At 43.6% G+C, this 14,224-nt stretch overlaps 1 protein-coding gene across 1 annotated transcript in view; it reads left to right on the forward strand.

The window, feature by feature from the left end:
• Positions 1–13,194, forward strand: part of xylt1 (xylosyltransferase I) — a 62,610-nt gene extending 49,416 nt beyond the window's left edge. The window contains exons 9-11 of the mRNA XM_068322585.1: positions 1,600–1,798; positions 7,341–7,674; positions 10,224–13,194. Coding sequence (XP_068178686.1) covers positions 1,600–1,798; positions 7,341–7,674; positions 10,224–10,546 — 856 coding nt within the window. The 3' untranslated portion in view covers positions 10,547–13,194. The remainder of the gene's footprint in view (positions 1–1,599; positions 1,799–7,340; positions 7,675–10,223) is intronic.
• The last annotated feature ends 1,030 nt before the right edge of the window (positions 13,195–14,224 follow it).

The raw sequence follows: 14,224 nt of genomic DNA on the forward strand, positions 1-14,224 counted from the left end.
GTACAACCAAAATCAGAACGGATCGTCAGTGTGTTGCAGGAGAGCCACAGGACAATGGTTTGTGAGTTAAAACCCGGCCCATGAATGTTAATGATGTGAGCTGGCAGAACAATAAACATAAAAAATAAATATGAGCCTCATCTTATATTTTAATTCATAGGCATCCTTGTGTTTCTCGTATAAAAACTGACCTTGTCCTCATACGGACCAACAACCACTGGTAATGCTGCGTGATGTGTGTTACTTGATATTTGTGTTTAACCGGTTAAGGCTGGTAACTGAAACAGATCAAGGTTGTCTGTCGAGTCTTAACTGAAGCCGTTGTGATCGCTTGTGACTCCAATGGAGAGACTGTGAAGGAAAAGCCTGAATGGAACTTCTGTACAGACTGAGCTCCTTCCCCCTCCTCGCCACCTCCCGCCCTGACAGCCACGTCTCTATTGGGAAAGACGGGGCGAAAGGGGGATGAGAACGGACGGTGAGGAAAGAAAACAGGAGGAGTAGAGGGAAGTAGAGGGGGAGCAAAGAGGAGAAAGCAGACAGATCAGCAGTAAGAGGAGAAAGGTACAAGGAGGAGAGGGAGTGTGTTCAGCCATCCCTGTAGGTCTAAATATTTGCTGTTCTGCTTTCCGGGGTAGCATTTACCAAACTGGGTTGACTCCTAGTCCTTTAGAGGAATACTGATTAGGCTGTGGGCATTTGGGAATGTCTGTGTGTTTGTTTGTGTGTCTTTGTGTGTGTTTGTGTGTGTAAGAGAGGATGGCTTCAAGACAAATTGAGAGAAACAACAGGATGAGAAGGAGAAGGAATCAGGATGTGTGCAGGGAGCAGCTGGGAAGTGTTTCCCAGCAGTGCCCACCCTGGCCCCCATTTGTTTTTTCCAGAAGTCACTCATGCCGGCTGCCCTGACCCCCCCCCCCACACACACACACATACACACCCCTCCACCCTGCCATGTATGAGGGGGTACACAAACAAACAACAGACTATTCAGAGGGCAAGTCCTTCATTGGCTACAGCTGACTGGGTTGCCCTGTGCAGCGCTGCTCTGCAGACTTGTGATGTGTGTTTAGTTGTGTGTGTGCGTGTGCGTGTGCGTGTGTGTGTGTGTGTGTTCAGTCTGGATCTGCTGCCAGTGCAGCCTCAGGAGCCGCTCTGTGGTTTCCTGCCGCCGGCAGAACGGTGTGGAGGTCTCCATCCCGCTCAGCATAGAAGATACACCATTTGCCTCCTTAGAAGTTCTCTCTGGTGTTTAATAAACTGATCATAAATCCATTACCCGTCTTTGGTTTACTGTAATAACCGTATGAGCATCAAGTATGCATGGACATCCTTACCGCCGGTTTGTCGGCGCCGCAGCTGGGAGTAATCCTTAATGAAAACGATCAGCGTGGTTGATATCCGTCTGCCAACAATTGGTTTTCTGTTAAAGGTCATTGAATTCTTGTCCAGCATGTCACACATCGTCTCCTCGCTTATCGTCACGCTGTGCATATATTAGCATCCAGCCGCATTAGCATGCCCGAGCCAGGTTCCAGATGTTATCCTGATGGAGTTAGCTAGTCAGTTTGTTTTTTTAATGGGATCTCTCTCCGTCAGGTACTTCCCCATGGGCCACCCGGTGTCGGTGCATCTCTACTTCCAGTCAGACCAGTTCCAGGGCTACCTGGTCAAGCATCACGCTACCAATCTGGCCACTAACAAGCTGGAGACGATGGAAACCTGGGTGGCGCCCAAAAAGAACTTCAAACTTACCACCCCTCCAGGCAGCACGTTCAGCAGGCTGCAGTTAGCCGAGGTGAGTCCGCAGATTGTCTTTGCATTTATTTTTCATTTGCATTTAAGTCACTTGTTTGGCATGAGTCACAAAACAGAAGAAAAAAAAAATCACAAACCTGTTAGCCATTGTCTGGGAATGGGTTCCATTAAAACCCTGAGCACCACATAGTTATTTCTAAATGGTGCCTATAATTAGTGGTGAGATATACAGCTCATTGTCACCATGACCTTATAGTCATTGCTATGGCGACCTTGCCAAGACTCGTAGCTGCGCATCTCCACGCAATTAAACCGGCGCCTGTAATGGCCTTGTAAAATGTAAATTGATTGAATTCATCGTAGTTTATGGGGATGAGCGCTTTGTGCGCTGCTTATTTGTTGTTTCCTAATAGAACGTCTTCTCACCTTCACACTAAAATGCTTCTCCTGATTGTCTCGTTATGTTAATCTGTGTTTCTGTTTACCACTATGCCTGTTCAGGACAGAACAGTTTGGCTATGATGTGACAGCCACAGAGTCTTTTTTTAATAAGGATAAAATGGAAGTTTTAGCTTCTTTCTCAGGGTCGTCACGCACGTCTCCGCAGGAAACAAAAAATATCCACAGACGACATTCCAAACGGGCCATTCTAGCCTCTCTCGCCAAAACCAGGTGTGTGTGTGTGTGTGTGTGTGTGTGTGTGTGTGTGTGTGTGGCCTGTCCGCAACAGAGAGGTGATGTGAGGTCTGGATTTTATCTAGATGCTCAGCCAGAAGAAGCAGCGGCTGTCAGTCAATCAGTTCAACCCATCTGTCGTTCCGAAAGGAGCGCAGAGAGAGCTTAACGTCACGGCGGTGGGCTGGAGGCCTCCTGACAACTCAACAGATATGAGTCATTATACTGGAGTTTGCCAGATAAAACCATATGGTTGGCTTAACAATGTCTTTCTTTTTCTCCTTTGGATATAAAAGAAGACAGATATGTGTTTCTTTTCACTCCTCTGCTGCCGCCTCCCTGCTGCATTTATAGGCTATTTATTGCATGATTTAGTGCAGAGACACTTACAACACAGTTAAAGTTAGTATTTCACCTCAGGTTAGCGCTGAAGAAAGACTTCAGCTTCAGGGAAACAACGTCGGAGTTGTGTCTCATCTCATTTGTATTTCTCGTATTTTCAAAATGCTAATTTCGTCTCCACTTCTTGTCCCGCATGACCCGTAGCTACACAACATAATACAGACAAACACGCTAACAATGTACCACATTTGTATCGGCAGCTTTAACAAAGGCACATTTTGGCATTTACACATATTTTTATTTATTTTTTGCTCAGAGCTAGATGCAACGATAAATACAGCTCTAAAATGTACAATAAAAATGAAGCAGCTGCCAGCAGCCGGTTAGTTTAGCTTGCAGGAGGGTAAATAGCACGCTCAGCTGTTCCAGCGTCATACTTCCAACAAACGTGTAACATGTTCTTTTGTGAGCTCTTGTTAGTGGGTAGATCTTTTTTAACCAAGGCTCTCAATAAGAATGAACATATCCATCAATCCATCGTGATCAGACTCATCTCGTCTTCAACCCGTCATCTGCTTTGTGAGTCATGGGAAGTTATACGGGCGAAATGCAGGGTACACCCCAAATGAGACGCCAACTCATGAAACCATATGAGAGACAGACAACTACTCACACTGGTGTGACAAGTTCACCGAAGCTGCATGTTTTTGGAGGTGTGAGGAAGCTGGAGAACCCTTAGAGGACCCAGAGAACGAACACATTTTACAGATTTTCCACACGACTGCATCGCTCAGCTCTCTGGTGGCACATTGCAGACGAACGACTCACCGTCTACATCACATCCCAGCATCAACCCATCTCACCCTCAGCCTCTGAGTCGTGTAAATGGGATCTCCTGGCGGTGCTCTGCTACTCCTGGTGAGCCGCTATGCTCGATTCCTCCCACTAATAAACCCCTGAATGGAGCCTTGAGGGACGTTTGTGCCCCCTGGTTCGAAGCGGGGCCAGCCATACTGCCGCCGTATCAATTTGACCCCTCTTTCTTTAATGGAGGTGTTAGTGTGGGCAAGAGGAGGAGGTGAAGAAAAGGTTTCAGGGTCACAGGGTCAGAAGGAAGAAATGAAATAGTCGTGAATTATGAGATGCTGGAGTTTTATTTCCTATGAGGTCACACAGGGAATTGAGCAGTAAATGAATGATGTAATATTTGTAAAGTGTGTGTGTGTGAGTCATTATCAGGTGAGAATCCCTCTTTCTACCAGGTCAGCATTAATCAATAAATGAGGGTTAAAGCTGCTAAAATGAGCAGCAATCATTATTGATTCCTGTTTATGAACAGAAATTCCATATATTGATTAAGGAAGTGAAAAATGTGAGGAGGCAGGACAGCAGAGAGATGGCAGTTATTGAAAAATGGGGGTAAAGCACAGTTGAGATTGCCAGATGGGTGTTAGAAGAACAAAAGCGAGGTTTTAAAGTGAAAGACAGACATCGGTCTACGACTTGGCGAATGCTCAGAAGCCTTGATATGACGCTGGCCAGAGCTCGATGGGTGGAAGCAGTGAGGGACAGGTTGAGTGTGGAGGTGGCTACGCTACAGGCGCAGGATGAAATGGGTCGCAAGTTAATCCCTGTTTGACCCACTTTCCTGCTGGAGGAAAATGGTTCTCACCACTGGTGGGTTTGTCTATCACCTGCAGGTAGAATCATCTAGATTGAGAAAAGAGTAATTACCACATTTAAGGTGAAACTAAGGTGGGAAGGGAGCTTTTAGTTTGTTTTAATTTTTCTACCTTTGCCTTTGTGTACCATTACGATCTTTCCAATCATTTGATCGGATATTGCTCCATAAAGTGGAACATTGACTGCAGGTCGTCCTGAATGAAACTCATGCAAGCAGGCAGGAGCGAACGCCTCCTATCCACTTGTCAGAATCTCCCTCTCAGCACTTGAGTCACTTTTCTCTTTCACTGGATTATAGTGGGATTCTTCCATCAATACTTCCTTCATTTTTCTTTCCTGAGGCTTAGGATGAGAGTGCTGCCAATCAATGGGGGTGGGTGTACGCGTGCCAGGTGGTCAGCCTTGAATAAAATAATGAGCTACAGAAGTGCCAGACAAGGAAGTTGATTAGTCATTTAAAAAAAAGAACCACCGAGGTCCGAGGGGCAGGAATGGCAGAGGTCAGTCCGATAATGGAGCGCGGTGTCTTTTACAGATGGCCGAGACAAACATGCACACACGTCCTCATTTATGTTGCACATCACAATTTCAACTCTCCAAGGGTGTAATAACGAGTAAGTTCCAGTCAGCCATTGATCGTCCAGTGGGGTGAGGCCATGTTAATCAGCTACCATTGTAAGGATGAGCGCTTCCTAAAGCCGCCAGCGAGCTCATATTTCTGCCAACGCCCCGACATATTTCACTGTCAGTGACCGTGTGTGTGTGTGTGTGTGTGTGTGTGTGTGTGTGTGTGTGTGTGTGTGTGTGTGTGTGTGTGTGCGTGTGTGTGTGTGTATGTGTGTGTGTGCATTTGTGTGTGTGTATTTGTGCATGTGTTTTGCCTCCTTCTCTATCACCCAATCTAACCCATCAATCTTGACCGCACCGCATCTCATTTTGCATACCATGCAACCCGGTGAGCACGCACACGCACACACACACACACACACACACACACACACATATAAACATCTCACCTCTTTGGTTTGGTTTGGCATGCTCGACCACAAGGAAGCCGTTGAAAGCATATCGCCTTCTGTGCCTTCCTTCTCATTTTTTTGCTATATATCATTTCAGTGGAGCGTCGGTGGGATCAGAACCTGTAAAGCTCGGTTCACTCAAACAAACACACCTACTGACACGTGTGTGCTGACTGTTAATTATGAAAGCTCATGGGATATAATCATCTTAAATCGGCTCATTGTTCCACTGGCAATCCTCCAGTGTGTGGTGGGATGGCAATTAGTCTTATTTTCTGCAGCCTTTGGCACCGGATATCCCATAATTCACCTGAGATGTATTTGTCTTTGTTATTCTTTCTTATATTTTCACATTCAGGTTCTAAAAATAAGTCGGCTAAGCCATGAAACCTTATATTTATTAAGGTTTGCAGAATGCAGATTGGGGTGTTTGTGTCTTGACATGATGCCAGTATGTGTAGCTTTCATGTCTGTTGTGGCGGAAGGGGGGTATGGGGGGGGGGCAGTTCGAATGACTTCTTCGGTCCCTGGTCTTGTCATGATTGCCAAAGACAGTCTTAAGCATAAATGGGCGGAAATAGACTCAAACATAATCAACCAGTTCCTGTTCATTGTAATATGATGGAACTAGAGTGGGGGTGGGGTTGCTCTTTGATGAAAAATGCATGCTGATTATCTTCTATCATAATTCAGTACACATATGGGTTATCCTAATAATGTGGTCAGACGATGATGCGTGTGCGCAGCGTGTTACTTATTCATGATCTCCATGCTCTGGGGGTTCAATTGTAGTTTTTCTGCAGCTGCAGCTTTAAGCAGCTGGAGAGGCAGCCAAGCACCTGCAAACAATGAGAATGACACCCTGGTGCTATTTGCATTTATTTCAATTAGGTAAAAATACATACATTTGGCTCATGAGCCAACAAAGTAAATGAGCCTTATTGCAATACAGCCCTAACGGTTGCATGCTGCTACAGGGAAGAGGGCTCCGTGTGATGCTGCGGATATTTCACATTTATCATCCTTATTGGTATAATGTCAAAATCCTACGTGCGATGCATTAACTTTAAAAGCACAAAGCTGTAGTCCAGCCACAGATAGATGAGACAAAAGAATGAATGCTTGACTCACTAGATCTGCCAATTAGACTAGAAAGGAAGTAAAATTACATCCAACCAGCAACAGGAACAAAGGATTAAACACTTTTCATTCATTTAATTATTTTTGGTTTTCATGACTGTTCTGACCTCTTTTTTTTAAATGAAAGATGGCTGCTGGAACTTCAGTCACAGGCATTATAGGCTTGTTGTTGTTTATTTTTAAATAGGGATCTATAACAGTCTCTAAGGCTCTTTACATTGATGCAGCAGTTATAGTTACAATCCTTACATTTCAATAAAGTAATTCTTCACTGTTGCTGTGTGGAGTCACTCCTGAATGGAATTAAGCAGAGTGTACCTCCCTCTCTGGTCTTCTCTCCTTCCTGGTATTGGCTGATTCGAGACCGTCTTCCTCCGTTTTTTCTCCTCTCTGCTGCCGTCAGCAGTCATTTCACTCTGTGCATTTGCCACATGAATAATTGCTATCAGATGCAAATCAAAGGCAAATTCCACCAAGCTGCAAAATTTTATCGGCATGTTTGTGGCGCTATTTAATCAGCTCAATATCTTTTGTGAATCAGACCTTGAGCTGAGGCGGATAGCAATTGCAGGTGGTTCGCAATTCATGTAGCCATCAGCAGCCACAATCCATTCTTAGAGAATTTTCCTCTGTAGACTGTGAATTTATATACCCTCATCCCCTCTACCCCATTTCCCTGTTTCCTCTCCTTCTCATTTCCTTTTTTTCTTCTACGGTTTTCAGATCGGCACCGATTGGGACGCCAAAGAACGCATGTTCCGAAACTTTGGCGGCCTAATGGGTCCCATGGACGAGACGGTGGCCATGCAGAAGTGGAGTAAAGGCACTAACATCACCGTCACAGTGGTGTGGATTGATCCCACCAACGTCATCGCGGCCACCTACGACATCATGATAGACGGCGTTGCCGAGTTCACCCACTATCGCCCGCCGCTAAACCAGCCCCTGCGGCCCGGCGTGTGGAGCGTCCGCATCCTGCACCACTGGAGCCCCGTGGCGGAGATGCGCTTTCTGGTTGCACCGTCGGCTTTCAAGAAGCACCAGCCCATCCGACAAGGTCAGGGAGACGTTAGTCTGCGGTGGATTACTGGTGACATTGCCCTGTTTGTGTTATATTGTCTGATATGCACTAGTGAGTTCCTCTATTATTGTCTGACATTTATTGGCTGCGGTGCCAGAACATTTTTATTCTTTAATTTGGGTCCCAACATAAATATAAAGGTATTTTATCAAGGCCTAATCAGCTCAGGGCGTCCACCATGCTGGCAGCCACACAGTTGAACTGACAGCGGATCTCAACTAAAAACTGCACTAATGGTGTCAGGGACCGGTCGGCGGCCGAGGCTGATTAGGACTGCACGGTTTTCATAAAATGGGGGGAAACATTACATACCTAGTGTGATTTCATTTAAAGTTGCTGTTATTGACTTGATTTTAATCAGTGGTCGAGTTTGTTCGGTCTTCTATTGATCAAAGGTCATGATTATTTCTAGTTCATTTGGACAAGAAAGTTGTTCACAGAAAAATAAGGTTTAGGGCCCATTGAGGAAATAATTCAAAATTACTCAGGGTGGTAAATAGATTGATTTAACTAGATTGATCTTTGTCATAATAATACCTTAAATTATTAAAACATCGTGTTAGAGGTCTTCAGTGTTTTCACTACAGATACCTACAGTACAGTTTGTAAACTGTACTTCTTAAAAATCTGCACTCGCTTGTATTTGCATTGATGTTGTTTCTGATCTGGCCGGTGGGCCTCTGCAGACTGGCTGTTTGTCATCAAGTTACCCTTAATAACCCGGTGAGCTGCTTATACACACTGAACAGAGTGTTAAACAACAGCGCACTTAGCCCTCCATAAACAATGGCACCATTAAATCAGTCAGCCAGCATGGATAACGGGCAAGGCGGCATTGTTCTGGAGCGCACGCAGTCAGTTTGCTCCGAAAGCCACAGGAGGATTCAGACACTGGCTTCGACGTAATCACACCATTCTCCATTTAATAATCTCGCTGAGCTGCTTTAATGATGAGGAGAAACAACAAATAAAGTTACAGCTTTTGTCTTTGACCTGAGTCTCAGCGGGGGCCAGGCTCCGTTGTGAGACAGTCAGTTAAATATTCATCTCGGCTTTATGGCTGCTTAGGTTTGCATTATGTGATTTGCTGCCCTCCCGATGGAGAAATATGTCTGCCAGTAATTTAACCATGTCACTGTGATCTATTAGTTTTGTTGTTTTCCCTGTCAGTAATAACATTGGTGGAATCTTGTGGAGACGGCAGACAGTCGATGCGGCACACGCCGTATTGATTGATGGTTTGTTTGGGATTTATCGATGCAAATGATGATGAACAAAAACACTAACACGGCGACAATACGGTGATTTAGTTCTAGCCTGGAATGACCATTAACTCCACCATTATAACTTTAATAAAGGTAAAATATTGGCTCTTTAGTTCAGTAAAAGCAACAACACAACTGTGAAAATAAAACCGGCTTTGATGTCTTAAAAACACATCAGTATTACCAAGTGGATTTAACAGTTGAAATCACACGCCGGTTTTACTCCGATAATTTCATATCTGAAGCTGCTACACAACAGTAGAACTTACAAATAACACAACTTTCTTATTGCTACAGAAAATATAAAATAAGATATTTAATGCTCCCTTAGTTAATTCAGTGCAACCAGCGGTACCCTGGTTGGTCTGGGATGACTGGTAGCTCAAAGCTACCTACATTTTAGCATTTAGCAGAAAACACTTTAATGACTTATATACTTTAAATGCTATTTGTGGCCACATGAGCTGCTTTCCATAAGTTACTAATTGCCACCAGAAGTAACTTCATTAAAGTCACTGCATCTATCAAGTCTGTGTATTTCCATACTTAATCAATCTCAGGTCTGGCGGGAGACAGTAATGTGATTTTTGGGCTACATTTTAATCACATTTGGATTAAGCTGTGAGTTTTTAATTTATACATGGCTGACGTTTGTATTTTACAACATGAGGGGGTGTACAAACTCAATGCATACACACAAAAGCATGTACACATTATTATGCAGATTGCATAACTTTGCACCGATGCATGACTTCATAACTGCGCCGCCACCGCAAAGCGAGCTGCCGTAGACTGCGTATCTCCTCTCCTGGTGGAGGACCTCGTGTCTGCCTGCATCTTTCTGTCACCAGTGCATGAAAAATACCCACGTCTGCTCAGTAGTGCTCAGACAGGATGGCTAGCTCCAGATTTAGAGGACCAGTGAGGAATTTTACAGCTTCAGCTGAGTGTTTTAGGTTTTCTGTCTTCTTGCCGGTGCGTGACCTTCATGGCAAGAAAGAGTGAGGTCGCGTCTGTGTCTGTCTCCAAAATAAAGTCAGTTTTGCAGTGGGTTGAAATACCACATCAACGAATGGGATCAGAGAGTCTGGACATAAAAATCAATCTGAGCGAATTAATAAACAGTTAAAGTATTTCGCGTATGAATAAATCACATCACGTTGACTGCTTTGATATTTTAGCACTCATGTCTCCCTTTTGTCCTTCTCTCCCTTTTCCTTCACCTCTTTTACCCTTCTGCACACCCGTCTCTTCCTGCAGAGGACACGCTGAAGCTGCACAACGGGCCGGCCAAGAACAGCTACATGGAGCAGAGTTTCCACAGCCTCAACCCCGTGCTCAATCTCCCCGTCAGCCTCGGCTACGTGGAGCAGGCCAAGAGGAACGCGGCGCTGTCCGGCCAGGACCTTGAGCTTTGGATAGACAGCCTGGTTGGCGAGTTGTGGGAGGCGGCTGACGTGTGCGCTGTTGGCCTTACCGCCTGTCCCGTCATGCAGGCCTGTGCCAAGAACCCTTGGAGTTCTCTGAGTCCTGACCCCAAATCCCATCTGGGATCACCGCGGGCAGACGGGCGCATCAGGTAGCAGCGAGGCCTCCAGCTGGACAGGAGGCCACGGCGCAAGAGATCCATTGTTGATTTTTATTTATTTAAGAGGTCTGTTACAGGTAGAGGAAGCAACTGTGTTCATCCTTCACCTTGGAAGCAGAAGGAAACAAAAGGAAAGACAGATTTTTTGGGGAGGTTGCTGAGGGTATCTGGGCAGAAAACGAGGAAAATGATTTTCAGATCTCCCCGTGGGGTCCCTCCTTTAGGGGGATTATGCTGGCTTTGCTATTTCGGTTTCTCAGTGTATTTATTTTTCTTCTCATGGCAGAGTTTTACTGTGATCAAACGTTGCAGCATTTATGTTGCTGCTGACTGAATTATAAAATCAGCTTTTGAAGCCCTGCGTGGGGCGCAGCCGTTATCAACACTGGCAGCGAACGAAGTTCGGCTGCAAAAAAGGCCTTAGCTGGAAGACGTACGTATGAGGAGGTAGCCTGGTCCGAGATGAAACGTGCCTGCTTTATTGTATTTTAACATAAATGACGTGAAAGGATACTTGAGAGATCTGAAGCAAAATGATTATTATGATATAACTGAAACGCTTTCAAGGTTTCTGAACTTGTGACTAGGTAAAAAAAAATCCATTTATTTCAGTTCAGTGCCTGATCAGGATGTGTAACTGCATCTGCTGCAGCTGCATTTAGTAAGTATGGAAAAAAATAAAAGAGGAATGCAAATGAAGAGGCCTTCTCGGAATGATTAAACCTATTTGGATTATACCATAAATTAAATGTAGACAATTTAATGTTCTAAATTTATAAATTCCGCATTTGTGCTTGTTTTACTGTATTCGTTTAAGACTTAACGTTCACATGAGGCAGGCTGCTTAATCGAACCCAGATGTCGTGACAGGCACAGGACAAAGAAAGGATTGTTTTATCCTTCTTGTTTTTCTGACCAACCTGCCTCAAAACTTGAAACACAAATAATGTCGACTTGACCTTAAAACTCTCACCCTTGTACTTTAGAGTCATTTTTAACTTTCTGCCAGTCATTTCAATGACATTTTATGTTGCACACAAATTTACATGAGGTATACGTGTGTGAATGAGCGGGGTGAGTCCACAAATCGCTATTTATTTATAAGTTTATATTAATACTGCTATTTTTAGTCAGTGACTAAATAACTGCAACGCTGCCTTGGCAGCATGATGAATATTTTTTTGTAAAGCCGCCTTTATTTACAAAGGCCAACACCCCAGACTTCTACTCTACCTTTTTATGGCCCTGCACCTGTGTTTTAGTCAGTGTTGTCCTGTCTCAGTAGGACTCCTTGTCTTGGTTTCTGACTCGGCTGTTTGCCGAGTGCATCTCAAGAGAGAACCATCCCGACACTTGAGGTCGCAGGTCGGCTACCTTACAACCCCACCAAACAGAGAAGGTGAACAAAGACACTCTTCACGTCGGACAGCGTCTGGACATCGAAGGAGAAACCGTGCTTTTATTTTGCTGTTTTATGGTTCCTGTAAGTTTGAGAATGATAGTGAGTGGTAGTGATCTTCATGCTGTGACAATAATGTACAATTTTCAGTGAGTATTATATCGTGTCTTGATTGACAAATGTATCATTGATTAGATTGGGTCTCTGGTACTCTTTCAGCACATTTGAGGTACTTTTTCTGCCATCAAGACAATCCGTGGACATTGGAAAATAATGACCACATATTTGTTTTACTTTGAAATTTGTTTCATCTGCAGCCAATTAGTGCGGTCAACCTGTGATTACTGACATTGATCGGCCGCCACACGTGCAAAGTGAGTGTTTCTGCACCGGCTAATTAAGAGACATTACTTTTCATTCATGTCAAGTTCACCTTGCCTCTCTGTCGGATGCGTCGGTTATAATTGCTTTCACTCCTTCCCTCCTGGTCCCGGAGCTGGAAAGGACTTTTCTGTTTTGTTTTACACTTAACAACTCATAGTGCCACCGTGCGAAGAACAATTACACACAATGCATATTATTACTTAAGCTCGATGACCATTTTGGAAAAAGGCAAATTAAATAAATGTAACTCATTGTGAAAGTCCTATTTTGTAACAAAATGATTAACAAATGAAGATGTACATAAGTATTTTGTATTGAAAATATTGTTTCAGAGGTATTGTACATGTAAATACAGATGTGGTCAAACGGCAGTCAATTATTAAGTGTCAATAATTGGACACCGAAAGTGAATTAATGGTGTTTATTGATGAAAATCCATAACCTGGTTCAGTGTTTCTGGACAGCTTTGACAACAACAGTGTCCTCTTCGCCTCTCAGAGAAAATCACATGCCAGATTGTTGTTGTTCTCACTGGAATGTATGTTGAGCAACTGTTGCACAAATTTCTCCAAACTGATGTTTCCCTGTTCTATTTTTTCGGGGAGGCTACGTGTGCCTTAGCTGACTTTTAGATCCTTCTCTGTCCATTCAAAGAAAATGCATATTTACTCATTTGTTTTTGATCTGTCTCATTTGTCGAGTGATTCACTGGTACCGCAACACCAAAAAAGACTTGCTGTTGTATATATCTTTATGGATCAGCCTATTTTTCTTTCCTTTTTGGGGGATTTCTTTTACTGTACTTGACTGGCTTGTATTACTTTTCTCTGACTGCTTTTGGAAAATAAAATTCTACTGAAAAACAATGCAGGGCCTTTCTGATGAATTAATAAATGTATTTAACCTGTTATAATACAGATCAATATCTCTATCAGGTCATTGGAGTGTTATTTACTCACTTGCAGGAATTATTCATTTTTATTTATATTTTATCATATTTATTTATAATTTTTGTCTGATTACAGTCACACAAGTCAGTGTTGAAACGTTTCTTATTACAGCAGCAGAACATAATTTGAGTTCTGCCTCCAGGTTCTGACATCATCACTCCTCACAGAGGTGTTCAGAGGTACCGGAGAGGGATGAGCTTTTAATTATGAGTAATTATCATGATGTGAGTGTGTGTGTGCGTGTGCACGCGCATGTGTGTGTGTGGATGTGTGTGTGCGTGCATTACCGGTACATAAGAGGCCAGTTGAATTCAAGTGTTTTAAGTAGCTTGCAGGCTTCCCTGCATTTCATGGGTGCACCCCAACATTTTCATTTCTGATATCATTATCGACCCACATCTATTTATTTAGATTTATGACACGTTTTCATTCTATTTAAGGAACAGTTTTCAGGGGTAAAGGGAGAGACAAGAGACGGTCATTTAATAAGAGAGAGAGCGCAGATTGAACTGTCAATTCATTAGCCTGCTCTGACAGAAACAGTCTGGGCCTTTGAGGCTATAATAGAGTCAGGCAGGAATTTTCAGCTCTCATCCTCCCTTCAGGTTCTCTGTTAGATTTGTCTGCAGGCTCACAGTAGAAGCAGGACAAACGTGCTGCGTGATATACAGGCTGGGATGTTCAGAAAAGGAAACGTCATAGTTTTTAGTATGCACTGAGGTGTCAGGAACATGTTTTTTGTATTCATGTATATGTTATCGTGTCCTGCCATACATTTCCCTGCAACAATCAAAAAAGTCTTTTAAATAGAGCAGATAATCATCACCATCATCCTTTTGGGCTTTAAGCACCAAATCATGGCTGAAGTTGAACCGTTAACTGTGGATAACGTTGGCTGCTCCCACACATTTTCCACTAATTTAGTTTCAACAATGACGAG

The sequence above is a fragment of the Antennarius striatus genome, chromosome 8, assembly GCF_040054535.1.
Source record: "Antennarius striatus isolate MH-2024 chromosome 8, ASM4005453v1, whole genome shotgun sequence".
NCBI classification, from domain to species: Eukaryota; Metazoa; Chordata; class Actinopteri; order Lophiiformes; family Antennariidae; genus Antennarius; species Antennarius striatus.